Source organism: Octopus sinensis, linkage group LG13, assembly GCF_006345805.1.
Source record: "Octopus sinensis linkage group LG13, ASM634580v1, whole genome shotgun sequence".
In the NCBI taxonomy this organism is placed as follows: domain Eukaryota; kingdom Metazoa; phylum Mollusca; class Cephalopoda; order Octopoda; family Octopodidae; genus Octopus; species Octopus sinensis.
Genome location: NC_043009.1, coordinates 61,859,349 through 61,884,067, shown reverse-complemented (window position 1 = coordinate 61,884,067; position 24,719 = coordinate 61,859,349). Strand labels below are relative to the sequence as shown.

At 37.4% G+C, this 24,719-nt stretch overlaps 1 protein-coding gene across 2 annotated transcripts in view; it reads right to left on the bottom strand.

The window, feature by feature from the left end:
- Window positions 1-24,719, bottom strand: part of LOC115218253 (E3 ubiquitin-protein ligase MIB1) — a 215,141-nt gene that overhangs the window by 133,226 nt on the left and 57,196 nt on the right. For both annotated transcript variants that reach the window (XM_029788000.2, XM_029788001.2), the window contains exon 13: window positions 9,034-9,185. In XM_029788000.2, the coding sequence (XP_029643860.1) occupies window positions 9,034-9,185 (152 nt within the window). The remainder of the gene's footprint in view (window positions 1-9,033; window positions 9,186-24,719) is intronic.

The following is a 24,719-nucleotide window of genomic DNA, read 5'->3' as shown; positions in this document are numbered from 1 at the left end:
TAATTAATTTGGCTACAATGATCTAATTTCCTCTTAAATATTATTCTTCAGTTCCTGGAGTGTCTGATTCTTGTTAATATAAACTGTCTTTAAGATAAATCCAAGGAAAAAAAAATCATGAGGGTTTAAATCTAAAATGGAAATTGACTTTTGTGTCACCCTATCTTTTATCTTTTACTTCTTTCAGTCATTAGACTGGTCATACTGGGGCACAACCTTGAAGAGTTTTTAGTCAAATGTATTGACCCCAGTACATACTTTTTAAAAGCCAGGTACTTAGTCTATTGGTCTCTTTTACTGAACTACTAAGTCATGGGGATGTAAACACACCAACACCGGTTGTCAAGTGGACAAACACAGACACAAAGATGCACACACACACACGTGGCTATATGGTTTAGAAGCTTGTTACCCAACCATGCTGTTTCAAGTCCAGTCACACTGCGGAGCACCTTGGGGAAGTGTTTTCTACTATAGCCCCAGGCCAACCAAAGCTTCCTAAGTGGGATTTGGTAGACAGAAATGGAAAAAAGTCAGTCGTGTGTGTGTATGGGAAGATGCGCATGTGTGCGTGTCTATATGTTGCAATCTGGTACAATAGCTGTAAAGGAATGCCAGCAACATACAGGCAGTGCCCTTCATTTCCAATCTTCCAAGGTAACAGGTCCAACCATGAAGAAGTATCACCTCGCTTGGAAAACAGGTGACGATTAACAACCAGAAGGGCATCTGGCTATAAAAAAATCTACCTCGACAAATTCTGCCTGGCCCATGCAAGCATGGAAAAGAAAATGACTGTTAAAATTATGATGATGATATACCTATTTCTTTACTACCCACAAGGGGCTAAACACAGAAGGAACAACAAGGACAGACAAAGGGATTAAGTCAATTACATCGACCCTAGTGCGTAACTGGTACTTATTTAATCGACCCTGAAAGGATGAAAGGCAAAGTCGACCTCAGAACGTAACGGCAGACGAAATACCACTAAGTATTTCGCCCAGCGTGCCACACACCACTAAATGAGTTATACTCTGTGTGTGCATGTATGTGTGTGTGTGTGTGTGTGTGTGTGTGTGCGTGCGTGTGCGCATGCACACACGTGTTGAAAAAGTTGTAGTATATAATTTTATTCTCTGCCATACCCATACTCTTTATATCAGTTCATTTCCCTTTGTTGTTAGCTGTTCAGCAACAATAAATTATATATTATATATACACCCAGCCTCACAAGACATTTACTACAGCTGTTCTTATCTCCTGAGATAAAACCCCCATTAGCATGAAATGACCTCAAGACAGTAGCCAGCAATATTATCACCATATGGTCAGCTTCCTTTCCCACAAAAAGAAACTGAATAAAGTGTCAGGAATGTGATAATACTGCCACCAATGGCAACTGTTCTTGCTTATCTCACGTTTATTCCTTTGCTCTGATTGGTTAATTTTTGATTCATTGCTTAGTAGAAGAAAGCATCCCCTATCACATTGTCAGCTGGGTCACTAGGACACTGACTGTTCAGACATGCTGTTATTTTGGCGGTACCCAGGTACAGGAGACAGAATAACAAATACACCGATTGTCTAAGTAATGGTAAGATTCAGATAGGAACATTTTTGAAAATAATTATAAAAGCTTTGAAGACTGAGATGAGAAGAAAATGAAAAGAAAATTTATCAAAGTTTATTCTATTTTAGTTAGGAAATTTTGCCCGGAAGAATACAATGGTTATGCCAGACATTTTTTTATATACATACATGTGTGTGTGTGGGATGGGGACTGAAGAAACAGCAACTAAAGCTCTCTCAAACCACACCATGCTATTTTGAAAAGGAAAACAGACATTGAATAATATAATCCAAGATAGCCTGAAAGATGGATGAGATATGTCATAGCTGAAATACCTTTGGTCATAGGTCTGCCCAGACAAGACAGACCCGGAGCAAAAACCCTACTGTTCAATGGTGACATTGGGAAGGGAGATACTGATGTGATACTAATGCCTTGTTTGTTTACATCTGACATATTGTCTCGGATATGAAACGTCAAAACGAAAATCAGTGCTGGTCATAATTTCTATAGAATATCTGTAGAGATGACCTTAACAAGTACTGATGTGATATGGCTGAATATTTTGACGGTGGTGTCCAGTTAATTCAATAAACTGAATTCCAGCAATTTGAAGACGTTTTCAAGTTTTGTGTAGCTCAAAACCTGCTGAGGTTCACTAAATATTGTCAAGCTTTCCTGCTTGTGTTTGAGAAAAAACAAAACAAAACAAAAAATAACTCAAAATTATAAAAAAAATCTTAACATGGTCAACTTGCAAACTGCTTCCAAGAGCAACAATATCATTAAATCTATAATTGGTTCATACTTCCATCAGATGATGCCATTACTAATGTTTTTAGTATGTCTTACAGAAAGATTTCACTTTATCTAGCTAGGTAGTGGGTGGCAGGATTTTCTAAGGAAATTCTATGGGATAGGCTAGCATTATCTGACAACAAAACTACAAACACTGATTCTATAAATCATCATGGTTTGTGAAACAATCACAGTTTCTATTTGGCTCCAAGAATAAGAGAAGGATGTAGTCAAAATGAAATATTTGTTAAGAGAATGAATCAATGCCATGGCTTCAGAAGAGAGAAGGAGGCACACAAGGTAAAGGCTCTCATGTGAAAACATGTAACACAGCTAAGGTGGCACCTGCAGAATATCTGATGAAACCAAGTTACAACTGCCACCTCAGAATTATGGAAGTCAAATCTCTCTAAAATCATTGCCTATTGCCTAAAAAATGGAAGGAAACACGTATCCAAGATAATGCAGTCCTGGATACCTTAAACAAAGACAAGGTGATCACAGTTTGAATGTCTTTACCTCATCATATTAGAGCTGTTTTGAGACTAAACAACAACAACTAGACTAGTTAAGTTGGTCCTGAAATAAGAGATCTTGAATATATTTTTGCCAGTGACAAGTTTGGAAGCTTTCTTTATATTTAAACTCGTTATATGAATCCATCCAGTCCAGCAGGAATGATTAAATAAACACTACATCAATGAATGAACAGGTTTGTGAACAGAGAATTTAGTGAAGGGTATTGGTATCTCAAAGCCTTTGGTTCGAATTCTGCCCTAGGCAAGTTCTCCAACAAAGCAACTTAAAGAAAACAAATCTGATTTCAAATGAGAAGTTGCCAAGCCAGGAAACATATTCCTGCATAAAAGTATTGGGACAAGAAATTAGAGCCATTAACGTAAAGATTTTATTGCAAAGACATTTACCATCGTCAGTTAGAAAACAAAACTATATTAATGAATGACATAAGGCATACAACTTACTCATCAGACCTTCAGTCAATGGCATCTGAGATTTTAGATTAAAACAGTATTTTGCCTTTTTTTTTATAAGAAGAAGAAGAAGAAAAGCCCTATACAGATTCCACTCAACTCACTCTTATCTTGGATAACAGTTACAGAGATGCATTGATGCACACACATCTGGGAACCTGTGATTACTGCTTTGAAATGTAGTTAAATTACAAACAAATTCTGCTTTAATTAGGATGAGTCATTGCAGTACTTTGTTGTACACATATATTTAGGCTTATGATTAGCTTTCAGGAGAATTTCATATTTTTAGAGATGTTTTAAATGGTGCCCAAGTGCAGTCTATCACACTTATTTTTATAGAAAAATGAACTACGCAGAAACTTGAGGAATTCAACATCACGGGACTAATGGCAGTATTTTCAAATTATAGTGCAGTACTTAGTCACTACACCAAATGTTTGCCAGGGGAACATCAGAGTTGTACAGATGTTTTAGTATCATTAACTATGAATATAGCACAATAATTATTACACAATAATACAGTCATAAAGCCTCCATTCCTTATTTATGAAGACAATAGAAAAGACCAATAGACAAGGACTCAGTTTCTGAAAGTTGAATACATCTCTCTCAACATGGAAAGATTTCAGAGACCAGATTAGCAAACTAATTAAATGGAAATTGGCGAAGTACATCTAGTTAAAGAGGAAAATTATAGCAGCATCCATTAGCTTTAACAAAGTTATAGGGAAGAGTTGAGTGGAGGAGGAACAAATCCATCAATTAGGAGCTATGGTGAAGGCAGTGAGTAACTGGAACAGACATGTGCTATCTGATTCCAAGCAAATCCGTACAGTCTTCCAGTAGCACTTTGCCATATTGTTTGTGGAAACCAATAGAATAGAGATGATGTCTTCAATGTTTATCCAAACATCCTAACACAACTTTCAAAACCAGAGAGGCAGAGTACTACAAAAAGCCAATTTCAGCAGACAAAGTTACTGAGTTTCTGTGCAAGGAGAACCACAATTGGATGATTTACCCTTATAAAGATTTATTTCTACATGGCAAGCGTACTATTATCCTGATAGCTGTCTATAGCAACTGGCAGTATTCACAGTCATGTGAGCCAGGGAATGATAACACTATTAAGAAAGGACCCAAACAAGAATGGATGTGATAGAGAACTTCAGACTTGTAGATCTGCTAAACAAAGAGCAGAAGATTTTGGCAATGGTTCCCATCAAGAGGGTGGTGCTTGTTATCAGAAGTGTAAACCTGTACAATCCCTAGTAGATCTATTTGTTTGTGTAATCCCAGGTAGATATATCCATGACAATTTCCACTTTGTGTGATACACTGCAGGACAGGCTGGAAGTACATCTGGCTTTGTGTAGTACTGGTCAGTTTCAGTCAGCCCAAAGCTTTTGAGAGGGTCAAACACCATTACCTGGCAGCTATCCTAAGAGCAGCTAGGTTTGTCTGCTAAGGCTGGTTCACTACAAACTACAATAGTGCCTGTTCAGTTGGTCAAACTAAATGGTTACCTCTCATCACATGCTCAAATCCATGTTTGCATTCCACACCAGAGTCACCGCTGTGGAGGATAGAAATTCTAAAAGGCTTCCCGCTATAACTAGGTGACAAAGAGAGTTGTGTCTGCATACACGGATGACGTGGAACCACGGTGCCCCCACCTCAACCCTGTGACCCTGTTAGATACCAAGGCTTTATGTTCAAACCTACCTATATATGTGTGTGTGTGTGTGGTGTGTGTATATAGAGGAAATGTTTATCACCACTTAGAAGTAGATGTGTTAGAAGTGGTGATAAATATCACCTTTTGATATTAATACTGCTTCTGTTGCTATTAATTTTATATATATATATATATATATATATCTGGTCCCTGAAGATAATCTGAGAATAAACTGATTAAAATATAGTGTCAAAATCAAAGAATTAAGATAGGTGGAGATAAAGATTGTAGAGATTTAAATTATTTTAAAAATAACTTATCTCGGAAGTTCAAATACGTATTTAATATTTCACACTTCTCACTCCCACAGGGAAGTGAAGCTTTGTTCAACCATAAAACATTTAAACATCTCAAAAGATGTAAAACATCAAAACTATAGGGTAGTGAGTCACTGAAAATTAGAAATAAAAAAAGTAGAATATCCGCAGGGGCTTCAAGAAATGCCTGATGGGAATGCTAGTGCCACAGTCTTGGCAATGACCTACTTCTAACCCCTCAGACTATTTCACGTCAGTGCTTACAAAGTGGGAGGTTGTTAATTCCCATATGTCAATTTAATCTAAGCTCAAGTGGAGAGAGAATATAGTAAGGTCGGGTGAAGAAAGGCGCGCTTCTGGGTTTGTTAGACTCTCTCAGAAACTAAATTTCAGAACCAGACTTGAGATACATGGAAATCAACCATTACTGGGCATTTGCAATCATAGATCTTTACAAAATATTTACATGTAAAGGGAAGCATTAAGATAAAGTGTTTATTTTCATTTTGATGTTCTGTTTAGTTCTTTCACTGTAATAAATAAAGTTACATAAACCTTAAAAGTAGACTGAGGAGTAGAGCCATGAGCAAAGACATTCCAGCTGTGGCCAATCTGTCTTTCTTTGATATCTAGGATTCTTTTGATGGCAAGTTGTAATAAAACATCATCACATTCGGTATCAACAGTGACATCATCATCATTAATATGAACAAGTGATATTGTCAACATCATCATCAGTATCAGCAATATTAATACTGCCACTATCATCACTGTCAGTACCATCATCATCATCATTATAAACAGTAACCCTGTTGTCCTCATTGTTATCATTACCACCACTACCATCATCATCACCACTATTATCAGCATCAGTAACAACAACAACATGGCTATTAAATAGAATGATTCTTTTGTAAATGTAACAGTATTTTACAACTACAGGACTTAATCTGAGGTATAGTTAGCTCCTTAAAGTTGATTTATAGAAGGGGTTATGTGACATTCATTTCTTTCTCAAAGATCATTATTAACAGAGTTAAAACAAAATTTTGCAGATTAACTCTGAAACTAATAAGATATAATGGTTGAGTGACAAGTATTCAAGCTAATGAGGAAGAAATTTCTATGTCATCGCTCAACTTGCTACAAGTACCAGCCAAATCAATGGGAAAAAATGGAATGGCCACACTTAGAATGCTTTTGATGATCACAGGTCTGATCTATTTGAACTGACCTGGGGCTAAACAACAAATACAGTTATGGTTTTTGGAACAATGTTATACACATGTTTCATTTTTGTATTTGGTTTGCAAGATTCTTTATGTGAATTCATGTATTGAAGCATATTTTATTGTGTCTGTGTAGAGTCATTCTCTTTTAGTGCCTTATTAATTTAACACACACACGCTGGTCTGATTTCCACTCATTTACTTTATTTTTACTAAAATTTTTAGAAAATTTTCAGAACAGGTTGCATGACACCACAAAATTTTTAGTAAAAATAAATAAGAGGAAATTAGACCGGCATGTGTTTTAAATTAATAAAGCACTAAAAGAGAATGACTCCACAGATACAATAAAAAAGTTAAACATATAGTAATAATGAAAACATGAGAAAATGCACAGCCAATCGAAACGACTGTCCAATGCTCATCCTGCATGTTCGTATCATGTAGAGTGAAATTCTTTACAAGTTTCTACGACAGGAATATTGTACAATTTGATTGTATGTATCGTGATTTCATAAAATACTTTTATAAAAAAATTTGCCCCGTTTTTGTTTTATTTATTTATTTATTTATTTTATTTACCTGTAATTTTAATTTACCCATAAGGTAAGTGACACATTTTGATTACATTTGTGAAGATAGGCATAGGCATGGCTGTGTGGTTAAGAAGCTTGCTTCCAAACCATGTGGTCTCAGGTTCAGTCCCACTGTGCAGCATTTTGGGCAAGTGCCTTTTACATTAAAACAATGATGATGATGATGATGATGATAGCAATGAAAAGGTTAAAGAAACTAAGTTCTCCACAGTATACATGTTGCCTCTGAGCTGAGGATCCTGAGTAATAGAAGATCATCATGGTACAATCCTCCTTCATTTATAACAAAAAAAATACACATTTTGCACTAAGAAAATTGAAACCACTTCTCTCTACTGAAACTGTTGAGCCTATATTCACATTGAAAGGGATGTTTAGCTACTTTTAATCCAAATAGTCAAAGACACAAAGAGTGCCTTGCTCTTCCTCATCCCCCATCAGCTCTCCTCCTGCAACAAATGCCCCAGCTCTTCTCTGAACAGCCATTTCAAGCATCAGCACCCTTCACACCCATCAAAATGCAGAAGCTCAATCACTGACTACTGATCTCCTACTTGGATACAAATTAACGCTGCCACTGCCAACCAAATTCAAGCAGTATGATCATAAGAGTTTATATCTAATTAGGTAGAAGCAAGTTCTATGAAGATTATTATCATCATCATTGTTTAACACCCACCTTCCATGCTGGCATCAGTTGGACAGTTTGAAAGGAGCTGGCCAGGTAGAAAATTACACCTGACTACTGTGTCTGTTTTGGCATGGTTTTTACAGCTGGATGCCCTTCCTAACACCAACCACCCCACAGAGTGGACTGAGTGCTTTATATATATTACATATATATGTATATGTATTCTTTTATTCTTTTCTTTCAATCATTTTACTGCGACCTTGCTGGAGCACCGCCTTTAGTCAAACAAATCAACCCCAGGACTTATTCTTTGTAAGCCTAGTACTTATTCTATTGGTCTCTTTTGCTGAACTGCTAAGTGGTGGAGACATAAACACACCAACACCAGTTGTCAAGCGATGGTGGGGGGACAAACACAGATACACACACACATATACAATGGGCTTCTTTCAGTTTCTGTCTACCAAATCCACTCACAAGGCATTGGTCAACCTGAGGCTATAGTAGAAGACACTTGCCCAAGGTGCCATGCAGTGGGATTGAAACCAGAACCATGTGGTTGAGAAGCAAGCTTCTTACCACACAGCCACACCTGCACCTATAATAGTCATTAAAAATGTGTGTGAATCAAATACAATGAAACCACGAGAGAATATCTCAGCCATAACTACTTAGAGAAAGTCATATCTTTAGATGTTAGATGCAGTTTCACCAAATGCATCGGACCTTCAGTGAAGCCAATATGTTCTTACATCATTCTTGGTATCTAACATACAGTTTATGAGGTTATGTAAGGATGTAAGGTTATACAACATACACACATATTGCTGTTACATATGTTTATACACATTTGAAGTAATCTAAACACACAAATGTTTACAAGCTTATACATACATAAACACAGACAGACAGACAGATAGATATGCTTTATAAGTATATATATAACATACACAAATGTTTACAAGATTTGTGTGTGTGTACATACATATTTCTGTATGTGTGTGTCCTGTGTATTGAGAAATTAACAAGATGGAAGTTTGTCTTACCTTATTTCTTTTCTCACTCAGGCAGCAAAAATGAGGGTCAGCTGATTCCCATATGCAACCAATTAATTCCAATTAACAAACAAGACTTTTTTTTTTCTCAGCCCCCATCTCAGTGTTTAAATGTAAAACTATAAAACTATTGATAAAACTCTCAAAGCATATTGACTTACCTTGGGTTACCTCTCAGCGCAGCATGGTGGAGGGCATTGAAGCCGTTATTGTTAGTGATAGCTATGTCTGCTCCATTCTCTAAGAGCAAAGTAATCATATCATCTCTCTTCTTGCTGATGGCATCATGTAATGGAGAATCACCCTCAGAGTCCTGAAATGGTAAAAATATTCACAGGCATTAGGTTTGCTAAAATGTTACCTACAGTGAGTGAAGGTGTATAGCTTAGTGGTTAGGGTATTTGGCTCTCGATCATAAAGTCTGGTATGCATTATGTCCTTGAGCAAGACACTTCATTTCATGTTTCTCCAGTCCACTCAGCTGGCAAAAATGAACAGTGTCTGTATTTCAAAGGACCAGCCTTGTCACACACTGTGTCACATTGAATCTCCCACAGAACTATGTTAAGGGTACACGTGTCTGTGGAGTGCTCACCCATGGTTGCATGTTAATTTCATGAGCAGGCTGTTCCGTTGATCGGATCAACTGGAACCTTCACTGTCACAACCGACAGAGTACCAGTTGACATACTGCAAAGGCGGTGAGTTGGCAGAAATATTAAAACATCTGGTCAAGATGCTTTATCTTTTGTCAGGGTCAATAAAATAAATACCAGTTGACTACTGAGGTTGATATAATCGACTTAACACTGCTACTGAAATTGCTGGCCTTGTACCAAAATTTGAAACCAATATGTTAGATACTTCGGTTTATTGCTAATATCTTGTATTGAACTGTGGTCAATACAAGATATTACAAGGCGGCAAGCTGGGAGAGTTTTTAATATGCTGGATGCTGGACAAAAAGTTTAGTGACATTTCTTCTGGCTTTACGTTCTGAGTTCTAATGCTGTTGAGGTCAACTCTGGCTTTCATCCTTTCGAGGTTGATAAAATAAAATACCAGTTTAGCACCGAGTCAATGAAATTGACTTTCCCCTTCCCCTCCAAATTGCTGGCCCTGTGCCAAAATTAGAAAGAATTATAACATACAGAAATATACTGGCAAAATCTCACACATAATGTCATGTTAACTGTGACCATTCAAGCCAGATATGTCAAATGGTGAAGGTCTGATCAAATTCAATCCACTGACCATACAGGCTGAGCACAGGGCTAACAAACCAATCCTGCAAAATTAGATTTACTTCAGGAAAGCAATGAAAGAATCATCAGAAAATACTCATAGCAGTGATGAAAGCTGAAAGGGAACCATTAGGAAACCACTGAGGAACATTGAGAAGCTGACCTAAAATGCACAGAAATAATAAACCTTCATTGTTGCCCATATAGGGTGGTAGCCATAACAAGAATGGGTGAGTGATGATATTGCAAGAGCTACAAAAAGATTTTAGTTACCTGATGATTAAAAAAATTTTTTTATAATGAAATATGTTTTCTCTTCTTTAGAGGTATATATATATATATATGAAATTAATTATGTTTGGGGGTTAATTGTAACTTTCATTTGATTAAATACAACAACGAAACTCATTACAAGAAAAAGATATCGATGAATTTACAGGCAGCCAAGTCATCAGCTAATATCAAAATGAAAAGTTCAATCAAGAAATAGTTCAATTAGTCAAGAGACAGATTGAAAAGGGCATTACTGAATGAAGAAAAAACCTGGGAAACCACAGTAAGTTTCTGAGAGGGCAAAATGGGATGTTAAGAGGTAGGTTATTAAATATTAGCTTGCAACTATTACAGAGGTGGTGAAATCTATGGATTGGTGCTGTATAGTAAAAGGACAGTATTGAAACAGCCTGGATATGAATAAAGAATTCCAATGAAAAAAAGTCAGCGACTTCAAAAACTAATAAGGCCAAAAGGTGCAACTGGGATACAGAATTCTGCAACAAGGAAGACACTTTTTGATCATTAAATAATATGATATGACTCTCAAGGCAAATATATGTGTAGTGTAACAAAACTGAAATATGATAGCCAGATTGTTTGCAAGGAACAGATAAATATGAAGAAGTCTGTGTTATTTCATTGTTAGATCAGAGCTTGTTTTGCGGAACCAAACCTAAGATCACATGATTAAAAAGCAAGCTTCTAAACCACAGAGCCAAACACAAAATCACAGCCTACACTCTTGAGAAAAGAAAGGACACATTGAATGTAGACTAAAAACAGAATGGTCGTCACTGAAACACCTCTAATCACAGATCTACTTAATCAGGCTATCTTGGGATTAAACAACAACTAGATATAATAAAATATAAAAATGTAAACATGCTGGAGATTTCTCTTGATTGAAACTGTTGTTATAGTGGATTAGCCCAAGGTCAGCTCTCATCTAGCAGACCTATAATCAAAGGAGTTTCAGCTATGACCATCCCCTCTAATTTTCATGTGTAGTGTATCTAAGAATTACACCGACCAATGTACCTCTCTTTCTAGAACTAGAGTGCGTAATGAAAATAAGTGAAAGGAAGAATGAGATTTGACCTTTGAACCTTTGTGTTAAGTATTATGAAGTTAGAAAGTAGTTAAAAGGGGGTGAGCTGGCAGAAATGCTAGCACGCCGGGCCAAATGCTTAGTGGTATTTCGTATGCTGTTACGTTCTAAGTTCAAATTCTGCCGAGGTTGACTTTGCTTTTCATCCTTTCGGGGTCGATAAATAAAGTACCAGTTATGCACTGGGGTCAATGTGATCGACTTAATCCATTTGTCTGTCCTTGTTTGTCCCCTCTATATTTAGCCTCTTGTGGGTAATAAAGAAATAAGAAAGTAGTTAGGAAGGGCAAATACTGATGGTTGTTTGTGGCTGGGCAAGAGATGATGTGGAGATGAGTTTTGCCTGTGTGTGATAACTAGGATGTGAAACCTAAAGGTTTCATACAGCCAACCTCACAATCCAATAACTGCACTCGTTAGTGAGGTACAATCAATGCAGTACTTGACTGGCTGCATGAAACCTCCAGTTATTACTTTATAACACACACACACACACATGCATATTTTTCAGACTTCCATCAACAGTGTGTGCACCAAGTATTCTTAGATATCTATATGGAAAAAGGATGTATATGCAGTATATGTGTGTACATGTACATGTGTATATGTGTGTGTGCATTTATGAACATAATGAATGTGTATATGTATATATATGTACGTATATTATGTGTGTATGTGTGCCAGCCAAAACAAATATAAACGCAACTATGCAGAGTAAAGCTGGCTGATGTAATCTTTCTTTGAGAAACTATTTAAAGTGGTAAAAATGAAAATAGTTTGAGAAAACAGTCATCCCTGTTTGGCAGAAGATCAAACACAAGAGAAGGAAACACCCATTGTTGCATTGGGTGAGTAGAGGTAAACATATGGACTTGATCTGGCTGTGCTGACATCAAACAACCCCCACTAAATCACTCCCAGTCAATTAATCCATTGAAGCCCACCCAACATCTCACAGGGATCTGTCTACACAAGAAATATCATTAGAATCATTCAGCATCATAACAGACCAGAATAGGCTATCACCCCTCTGGTATCATAGTAAAGTACTCTTTATAACACACTCCAGTATCGCATCAAAGTAGGGTGATAGAGAAGAGTATCACTCTACTCTATCATGCTAGAATACACTCTATAACCTTGCCAATCTAAAGTGCTCTCTGTTGTATTCTTCAGAATCATAGTAGAGTACATGCTATCACTCCTCCAGCATCACCCCTGCTGGTTCATAGTATCAGATACTCTGTAACTCTTCAGATCATAGAAGGGTATACTCTATATATTTCTTTACTGCCCACAAGGGGCTAAACATAGAGAGGACAAACAAGGACGGACAAACGGATTAAGTCGATTATATCGACCCCAGTGCGTAACTGGTACTTATTTAATCGACCCTGAAAGGATGAAAGGTAAAGTCAACCTCGGTGGAATTTGAACTCAGAGCATAACGACAGATGAAATACCGCTAAAAATTTCACCCGGCGTGCTAACATTTCTGCCAGCTCGCCGCCTTAAGAAGGGTCTACTCTATAATTCTGTCGGTAACATAGTAGAGCACACTCTATGGTTCCCAGCTCTTTACAACACTCCTACACTCCTATACACCAACACCCAATAAAACAGTAGTATAATACACTATAACCAACTTCCCAGCTTCTAAAAATAGGCAGCTAGAGAGACAATGGCTTCTGTCACTAAAGCAAGAGCCTGGCTAAGGTGCTTGGACATCTGGTTTGAACCATTTCTAGATGAATAAAAACTGGGAAGCTGATAAGGACAAGGAAGATGTTATAAGCAGGGTGTCTCAGGAAACCTCTGACTAGACTGGAATGCATGCACTTTCGTTTTTTGTGGAAGAAAAGGTTCCACTCGTAATAGAGTCAATCAACTGCAACCAACCTCACCATGAAGAGTCTCAAGATGCTATGGTAGATGATATACAGGGACAGTCTGAAGGTGACACGTTTACAGAGATTCTTAAATGATGTCAACAATAACAGGTGTAGTGGCCATTCATGCACACATCTTTCTACAACTTCCCTGTTTGACCAAACAGCAGCTTTGGGCCAAATGCAAATCAACCTTTGACATTTGGTATCTGGAATAATGTTGCCATGTACTCACTGCTCTCTTCTTGATAGATAAAATGAGAGGTGGAACATCAACCCTCACATTACAAAGAGAGATAATAGAGATGTAAGCAACAAAGGCCTATGAGTGCTTCTGGGTATCAAAGAGAATATTCTAAGCAGTCTATTTGGTCTGAAGGACTTTCAGATAAGGGACAGCATGTTAATCCTTTGCCTATTAGAGTTAAACTCTATAGGCATGACCATTTTGGGGCCATCAGTAACTAGCCCTGCCTGAGGTGGACATCTTAAAAGCATGTGGTTTCCACTTTAAAGATTATAGATAGTTTCTTCATAGATATTCATTTGCTACATTAAACAGCTTGAATAATTACATGGAAACTTCTTCACTGATCCATGTGGCTCATCACAGGTTCTATTTTAAAAATCGAGAAAGATTGCTGATCAGTAGGTGAAGGTTTGCAAAAGTTCCAACAGTTTTATGTAGACTTTATTTTATCTTTTCTACATTCAAGTTGGACAAATCAAACCAATCAGTCTTGGTCTTGTAAACCTATCACCTTTGGCAAGATCTTTAAGCTTCAGTTTCCTATGAAAATGAACCTGTTTTTCAGTACATTTATCTACATTACTAACTGCTGATCATATAGTTTCTTATTTCTTTATTGCCCACAAGAAGCTAAACATAGAGGGGACAAACAAGGACAGACAAAGGGATTAAGTCGATTACATCGACCCCAGTGTGTAACTGGTCCTTAATTTATCGACCCCGAATGGATGAAAGGCAAAGTCGACCTCGGCGGAATTTGAACTCAGAACGCAGCGGCGGACGAAATACCGCAAAGCATTTCGCCTGGCGTGCTAACGATTCTGCCAGCTCGACACCTTCATATAGTTGATCATATAGTTTCTATGATTTATACACAGCCCAATGAGAGATAAACTTCTCAAAACAGAACATTATGTAGTGAAAAACTTGCTTAAGATCACGTCTACTTCCTATGTATTAAGTGTCAGAAGTTAACTGTTTCTGTTTATTCCTCCACTGTACAGCCTGAGTGTCACAGCTTTAAATAATTCACTCTTTTGTTCTTTTACTTGTTTCAGTCATATGACTGTGGCCATGCTGGAGTATATGAACATTTGTTGCGCACTTTGGTGAAAAATACCTCAAGAAGACTAATTACGATGTACTTTATGGAGTACGTATATGCCCTGGTAACATACACACTGGCAGTACCCCAGCATGGCCACAGCCTCAAGGCTGATACATATAAAAGAATATATATATATATATATATATATATATATTACATACACTGTGGATATGTGAGGTATAGTGAGGTAGGAGTGTGTTATAAGGTAGCAGTGGAGTGGGGAGGGATGATAGTGAAGTGGGATGTAAGGTAACAGTTAGATGATGGGTTATGTTGTGGTAGCAGGAGGTGAGGTGCATGGTAGCAGTGAAGTGTGGGAGGGGAGTAGCAATGAGATGGAGGAAAATAGAATGGTCAAAATATTAAGATACAAGTTGATTCCAAGAACAGGTTGAAAACTGACCAGTTTGCTCACAGTAAGTAGTATTGGTAGTGGTGGTAATGATGGTGATAGTATTATTATTGTTGTTGTAGTGGTGGTGGTGGTAATATTGGTATAATGGTGGCAGTAGTGATGGTAACGAAACACGTGATGATAGTAGTGGTGGTGGTGGTGGTGGTGGTGATGGTAGTATGATGGTAGTAATAGTTGCAGGAATAGTGTGTTGATGATAGTAGTATAGGCGGTAGCGTGTTGTGGTACTGGCAGTAGTAGACTTTCTGACTGACTTACTGCTTCTATGGAGCATTTCCACACACATGTAAATTGTAAAGGCTAGAAAAGGGATGGCTTACATGAAACAGAGAGACCAACAAACAGGAGGAGGGGAAGATATGCGGTAAAGAACACATACATACTTGAACACACACACACACAGAGTAGCTCAGAGAGATTGGGGGGGGGGCAATGAGGAGTATGCTTGTATGCATACGTACACACACCTACATACAGTAGCTGCCAGAGAGAGTGAAACCATATACATACACCTACACACAGTAACTGTCGTCAAACAGAGACCATATACATATATATATATATACACCTACACTGTAGTCATGAGACAAAAAGACCACATGCATACACATATATATGTGTGTGTGTGTGTGTGTGTATTCTTTTATTATTTTACTTCTTCCAGTCATTTGACTGTGGCCATGCTGGAGCACTTCCTTAAGGGGTTTTAGTTGAAGAAATCAACCCCAGGACCTATTCTTTGTAAGCCTGGTACTTATTCTATTAGTCTCTTTTGCTGAACTGCTAAGTTACAGAGATGTAACCACATCAACATCGGTTGTCAAGTGATGGTGGGGGACAGACACACACACACACACACACACACACACACACACACACACACACACACACACACACATATATATATATATATATATATATATATATATATAGCAACCGTGTCGGTGGCACGTAAAAGCACCATCCGTTCGCCTCGGCTGGCCCCCGTGCCGGTGACACGTTAAAGCACCGTCCGTTCGTGGCCGTTCGCCAGCTCTGTCTGGCACCTGTGCAGGTGGCACGTAAAAAAAAACACCCACTACACTCGCGGAGTGGTTGGCGTTAGGAAGGGCATCCAGCCGTAGAAACACTGCCAGATCTGACTGGGCCTGACGAAGCCTTCCAGCTTCACAGACCCCAGTTGACCCGTCCAACCCATGCTAGCATGGAAAGCGGACGCTAAATGATGATGATGATATATATATATATATATATACAATGGCTTCTTTCAGTTTCCATCTATCAAATCCACCCGCAAGGCTTTGGTTGGCCCATGACTATAGTAGAAGACACTTGCCAAAGTTGTCACACAGTGGGACTGAGCCTGGAAGCATGTGGTTGGGAAGCAAGCTTCTCACCACACAGCCTGTACTTTGAGGAGCAGCAGAAAGTCAGTCAATGGAGTGCTGTATTTGACTTTTGGACTAGAAGTGAAAAAATCTGAGGTCTTAATTATTCAAAATGAGAAACAGTCCTACAGATGAGATATGGTAGGAGGGAAAAGATTTCTTAGCTTTTAATCAAAGACTTAATGAGTTTCTAAAAGAGGAAGGAGAGAAAGAAAGATAACAAGGAAAGAGAAAGTAAAAAACGAAAGAAAGAATCTCATTCAATATTCATTTGTAGTACTGAACCCTACTCAGCCCTTATCGGTCAGCCCTTATCCAGCAGATATGTAAGGCTCTGATCCTTTAGCATTCAGATTATTCTATTAAATGAAATGCTTGTGTATTCACATCATTGTGAATGATGTCGTAGCTTTGAGGCTTTGATGATGTGACACTTTATTTTTAGAATGACATTGTAGGGTGGGTGTGAGAGGCTGAATCTGGCCAGTTTGAACATAAAGCAAGTAGAGTATTTGGGCTAGATATGGCTAATTTAAATGCTAGAGTTAAAGGGGGTAACCTCTTGAAGCTGATCTGATTGCTAAGTTTTGCCAGTGGAGTGACTTCAAAGGGATTCCATTGCAGACTCAAATGATGTTTGTTTCATTTTCCTAAGAGGAGAATGTTCAATATAGTGTCATCAGTGTCACCTTACTGGCTCTTGAGCCCCGTGCTAGTAGGGTGCTAAGAGCACCATCCGAGTGTGATCGTTGCCAGAGCAGCTAACTGGTCTCCATGCCAGTGGTACGTAAAAGGCACCATTTCGAGCATGATCATTACCAGCATCACCTTACTGGCACCTGTGCCGGTGGCATGTGTAAAAAGATTCGAGCAAGGTCGTTGCCAGTACCGCCTGACTGGCCCCTGTGCCAGTGGCATGTAAAAGCACCCACTACACTCTCGGAATGGTTGGCATTAGGAAGGGCATCCAGCTGTAGAAACTCTGCCAGATCAAGATTGAAGCCTGGTGCAGCCATCTGGTTCACCAGCCCTCAGTCAAATCGTCCAACCCATGCTAGCATGGAAAGCGGATGTTAAACGATGATGATGATGATGTATTGAACACCTAATGAATATATAACAGATGCTGTATATTTCATTCAAATAATTAAAAACTGCCAGTCACGTGGCATGTACGAGTTTTATGTAGAATTGTCCGTTTTTTTCTTATATGCATTGCAATTAAAACAAATGGAGATATGCAATTGATTCTATTGCTACAGGATCACGGTTGAGGTTGTTACCCCTTCTCGTACATTCTGTTGGTTGTGCTTCCGCTATGGCGAGATGAAAATTCGCAGTTTATGGCTGTTTGATCCTTGTTCCTATATTGGTGCTTATGAAATAAGCAAATTACAAAACTTGATAGATAGATTTTGGAAACCAATGCTGAGAAAAGTTAATACCAACTTCCAACACAGTATTTCGACAAAGTCTCAGATCCTGTAGCAGGAGAGAAATGATTAAATGATAGATTCAAAACTGAGTGGTGGAGCTGACAGGAAGGGTGGAGGATTACAAAATAACAGTTTATATTAAACTCGTATAACCTAGATATATAATCTAGCAGCTGAGAGAGAGAGAGAGAGAGTGCTGCTTCAGTTACTTTCTTAGAAGAATAGAAGAAAATAGATGACAGAATGACTTTCATATGGAGTTCATTAAAATCTTGTCAAAGGCTTGAGTGTTTGACTTCAGAGATTTCTACCACAATCATTTTCTTGGTACAGACATGTAAGCAGCTACTCTTAAGTTATTGTATGTAGCTAACAAAAATTTAGATTTCCTATCATACACACACACACACACACGTGTGTGTGTGTGTGTGTGTGAATTCCTGAAATAAATCCAGTAGCACATGCATCTCTATTGTAAATGAGCACCACTGCCATAAAAGCAAAATCCTTCGTTTGCAATCTTCCATTCAAGCATCCTAAGACATGGCGGAATATCACTTTGCTTAGAAGCAGGTGAGGGTTGGTAACAAGTAGGGTATGTAGCTGTAGAACCTCTACTTCAACAAATTCCATCAGATCCATGCAAGCATGGGAAACCCAAAGAGAGATTTATTCTATTTAAATTTAATTCATTTCTTCTGATCTACACTATGCAAATATGCATATACTATGCATAAATATATACATTTATGTGTGTATATATAAATATATATAGGCACAGGCATGTCTGTATGGTTAAGAAGCCTGCTTTCCAACCATGTGGTTTTGGGTTCAGTCCCACTGTGCAGTACCTTGGATAAGAATCTTCTGCTATAGGCTTTTTATTTCTGTACTGACCCCTTGGTAAAATCATTAATGATTTTTACCTTTTATTATAATATATATACACACACACACACATATATATATATGATTTAGTTATAAGGATTCATTAAAATCACCATGTAGGATGCCAGAAATGGCTAGGTAGAATAATCTAGGACTCACTGAGGTAAACAGAATTGAAGACATCAACTGTCAGTAGGATATTGTAGATATGCAAGTACCAAATCCAATTTAAACTACAGATCTGATTTTGGGGGTGGTCCTTGGTGTGATATTTGTATTTACTTGTACACACACACACATTTTTTTTATATTACTTGTTTCAGTCATTTGACTGCAGCCATGCTGGAGCACCTTCATGAAGTGATTCTGTCAAACAATTCAACACTAGGGTTTATTTTAAAGCCTAGTCATTCTATCAGTCTCTTTGCTGAACTTTGCCAAAAGTTACAGGGACATAAACACACCAACAGTGGTTGTCAGGAGATGATAGGAAGACACACACAGTCTATGCACATCTAAGATGGGCTTCTTTCAGTTTCCATCTGCCAAATCCACTCACAAGGATTTGGTTGACCTGAAGCTATAGTAGAAGACACTTACTCATGGTGTCACACTGTGGGACTGAACCCAGAAACATGAGGTTGGGAAGCAAGCTTCTTACCACACAGCCACACCTGCACCTATATACATATAACTCACATACACACACTACACAATGTGTGTGCGTGTGTGTAGAGGCACAGGCATACCTGAGAGAGGTTGAGAAGTTCACTTCCCAACTACATGGTTTCAGGTTCAGCTCCACTGCCAGGCACTTTGGGCAACTCTCTTCCAAAATAGACTCAGATTAATCCAAATTATGTAAATGGATTTGATAGATGAAAAATGTAACAAGCCTGTTGTGTATACTGGCAACTGTGTGTGCATGCATGCACATGCATATCTGAGTGTTGTCTTGATGCCATGTGATAGTTGTAAAACAAGCACTACCATCATACAAGAAAATATCAAATCTTCTGTGAAAACATATCCAACCAGGGGAAATGTTACTTTGCTTAGAAACAGGCGAAGGTTGGTGATGGGGAGAGCACCTGGCTGTAGAAAAAATGGCTTAACCAATTCCAGTTGACCCATGAAAGCATGGAAAAGTAGAGTTTGAAGTGATGGTGATGATAATATACACACACGTATATACATTATATATATATTATATATATATATATATATATATATAATATATATATATACATACATACACACACACACACATACATACATTCACATAAATAGAAAATATATCTTTATATATACACATACACACACACACACACACGTGTATGTGTATGTGCTCTGGTGTATGTATCTGCTAAAGTACAAGAAATGGTTGGCAACATTTCCTTGGAGATGAAAGATTCTTTCTACAGCAGCCGTACTAGAAATTAATACACAGCTAGATGAAGAAGAAAATGAAGTAGTAGCAGAAAGGAGTAAGAACATTGGCATCCACTGTCTGTGAGTTATAAATAGTCATGGTTGCCTCCAGAATAAATACCCTGAAGCACACCTGAATTAAGTTTCAGTAGATCAGAGAATTTCACAGCTACCCCGCTACCCCCAAACTGTCCTACATACTATTCTTCGTAGCATCTCCTTTAATCTTTCAGACTTTCTGTTTACTTAAATTTCACTTCAGCTTGCTTTGAAGTAAAAAAGAAATTTTTCAGCTGATTAGTTCATAAGTTAGTTTAATCTCTGATTCTAATTAAAAGTGAGAAAACTATTTTTGAATATCCCTTCAGAGATGAAAACTACAGATGCTTCTACACAATATACAACGTAATTGTTTTACAAGATACAAAAATAACGGTGTTATTTTTGAAAATACATATTCCTGAGGTGATTGGCCGATCTTTCTAGCACAAAAATGGTGGGGATGATAGGTGAACCTAGTCGTTTTATAAGGGTTAACTGTAAAGTGATTTCCAACACAGGAAGATGGCAGGGAATTAAATCATAACTAGTACTAAACTGATAATTATTTTATCAACCATGGAAAGGATGAAAGACAAAATGTACTTCAATAAAATTCTAACACAGAACTCACAAAGATTATTTATCATACAAATGCATTACTGGGTGCAGTGAACACATTTAGAGATAAAATAATATTAAGTTTGTACTAATTTTTTCCAATTCAAAAAAATGTATCTTAACAATCACATTAATATATTCTCTTTTTTATACATATATGTGTGTGTGTGTGCGAGTGTGCATGTGTGGGTGGAGTCATGTGGCTTAGTAGTTAGGGGGCTACATTCATAATAGTAAGATTGAGGTTTCAATTTCTGGACCAAGAAGCAATGTGTTGTGTTCTTGAGCGAAACACTTAATTTCACTTTGCTCCAAATCCACTCAGCTGGCAAAAATGACTAATACTGCAACAGGGAGAATAACTATAATAATAAATGGCAAGTTAGTCTGTTTGTGAATTTGTTACTTTAACTCCTCCAAAACTATCCAACAGAACTTGATGAAACTTGACACTTATGCACTTAGAATTTTTTTTAAAAATCGATTTTTAATCAGCATCGATTTTTCAAAAATCATAAAATTTTGGCATTTTTCGCACTAGCCATTGTGACATCAATTTGATGGAAAATGACGAAATTTGATGAAAAATGTTCCCTGGCTATCAACATACATCTTATTAACAGTAATTTAGTTAGTTAATTTTTTGCTAATTCTGCATTTCAATGCAAATTGTTTTGATTTGCTAAAACTTATTATTTCAATTCGTTGTTTTAATTCCCCAGCATTTCAAGTTTTGATTAGGTAGGAGCATTTTCTTTTTCTTTTATTTGTTTCAGTCATTTGACTGCGGCCATGCTGGAGCACCGCCTTTAGTCAAACAAACTGACCCCAGGATTTTTTCTTTGCAAGACTAGTACTTATACTATCGGACTAACAAGGATAAACAAAGGGATTAAGTCAATTACATTGATCCCAGTGCATAACTGGTACTTATTTAATTGACCCCAAAAGAATGAAAGGCAAAATTGACCTCAGTGGAATTTGAACTCAGAACAAAATACTGCTAGGCATTTCGCCCAGCAAGCTAATGATTCTGCCAGCTCACTGCCCTCATCTTAAGATATATTTATTTTCTTATTGCCCATAGGGGGCTAAACATAGAGGAGATAAACAAGGACAGACAGAGGGATTAAGTTGATTACATAGACCCCCATGCATAACTGGTACTTATTTAATCAACTCTGAAAGGATGAAAGGCAAAGTAGACCTCAGTGGAATTTGAACTCAGAATGAAATACCAGCAGACGAAATACTGCTAAGTATTTCACCTGGTGTGCTAACAATTCTGCCAGCTCATCGCTCTCATCTTAAGATATATAGCAGCAAATCCATTCATCAGGATGCCTAAGCTTTCAAATACCATTATGAGAACAGAAGGGTGATTGCTAGAGACATTATAAATAACTTAAACATACACAAGCTTCAAAGCATTCTTAGAACCTCTTCTAACACTATTAAAGCTGAAAACTCACGCAATTTGTCAGCTATCTAAAGCACATAGTAAGAAAGTGAAGATCTTTGGCCATAAAAATGAATTTCTAACCAACCAGTCCCCAATCATGAAAAACTGCAGAATTATTTTATTTAGGGTTATTGCCCTATGAATTGCCAGCTGTCATGAAAGCAAGGATTCAGGTCCAGCAACAGTGTCTGGAGTTATTCTAAGTGATGACCCTGCTCCCCACTGCTTGACAGGCTGTGTTGGTTTGTTTACTCCCTTTAACGTAGTGGTTTAGCAAAAGAGTCCAACAGAATAAGCACCAGACTTAAAAAAAACAAAACCTAAGTACTGGGGTCGATTTGCTTGACTAAAATCCTTCAAAGCAATACCCCAGCATGACCACAGTCAAATGACTGAAACAAGTAAAAGATAAAATATCCATGTTAAGTTGGATATAATGATTACCTTTTGGTATTAATAGTGCTCCTGTCACCAATAATGCATACACACACACATACATAAGACAGTGCACGTGTGGCTTTTGAGTTATTTTAATTCTTTAGCAAAAGCAGTGCTAATCAGTACCCTCTATTAATCTTACCTTTAGGTTCTAATTGCTAATAAGCCACCTTTTTAATTTATTATACACACACACACACAAATACATGCATATGCTTAGAGGATCAAATGGAAATAAAAGTATTCAATACACCTGACCAGATAGGTGAGTACAGAAGGTGTGAACAACTGTTATTTTGCCCTTAAATGCTCACTGCAGTTTCCATTAAAAATTTCCTGGCAAACTTCATAACTGATTTCAATCAGGAGAGAGAATTGATGAGATTGTTTAGCAATCGTTCTCATGGATGACTCTACATATTTCATTCACGTTTTCTTTTTGGTTGCCCTAAATGCTCGTTACTTTGAATCAACCCTCAATCAGTTTTTAAAAATGCCTACCACATATAAAAACTTGTGTTTGACCAAAAGAATGCTCGGCAAAAGCTTGAGGAAGCATTTTGAAGATCTCAGCTATTTTGAGAATTTGCCAAGCTTCATACAAAATTCAATGCAGGCATATTGCTCAGACTTGTCAGCCATCATATAAATTGCGGAATCATTCTAAAACAATGTTTACACAATCTCATATGATAACTGAACAGGAGTAGATAGCACATAGCCTATCCAAGGCTGACCACCAATGATCACTAGCTACGTATAGATATCTGCTAAAGAGCACAATTAAAACACACAAACTAGAAACTTTATAACACCTCTCTCTCTCTCTCTTTCACACACACACACACATAATTTTAGAAGGAAGATATACATACATTTCAAACCCAAATTCACTATGTACGCAGGTTTTAAACTTAGAATGACCATATACATATAGTTGAAATTTAGAATTTCTGCAGATATACATTTCAAATATGAAATGATGACAACATACACATATTAATACACATTCACACACATACACACTTCCAACTTTATAAATGGTTACATAATAAATATATAACTTAATATAAATATAAATTATATTTTATACCATGTTGATATTATTATACTATGGCAAGTTAGTAGAGTTAACTACAGCTGCTGCTAAGCTACATATTACAGAGCAGCTGTAGCTAATTGTAGTGCAGCCCACAAATGTGCTTGCAGAAGTTGCAGTAACTTTAGATCCCACCCCACCCCACACCGCCCACACACATAGTGTAGGGCGAAAGATACAGCTTACTAGCAGGATATATGTGTGTGTGTGTGTGTGTATATATATAAATATCTTGTGTATATACATATATCTTGTGTGTATATATTTATATATATATATATATATATATTCGTACATCATCATCACCACCATTTAACATCCATATATACATAGATTTGTGTGTGTGTGTGGATGGATGGATGGATAGATGGATGTATGAATATAGGCTTACAGTCATAAATGGTGATGCCAATATCAACAGCCTGACATTATAGGTAGTTCACATGGTAAATTATTTCACAGTATTAACCCTTTCGTTACCAACCCGGCTGAAACCGGCTCTGGCTCTGAGTACAAATGTCTTGTTTTCATAAGTGTTGATTTAAAATCTTCCACCAAACCTTAGTCACAATTTATGTTCCTAACACTAGCTTAATGATAACTAAGTTATTTCATTAAATTCTTTGTTATATATAAAGTAACTGAAAGAAACACAGAGCATCTCAAAATAAATACAGTAACTAAAGGGTTAAGAGATTTGGAATAAATGGCCAAATCAGAAATTTCAATAAAAATACAACCAGCCATGCAAAAGG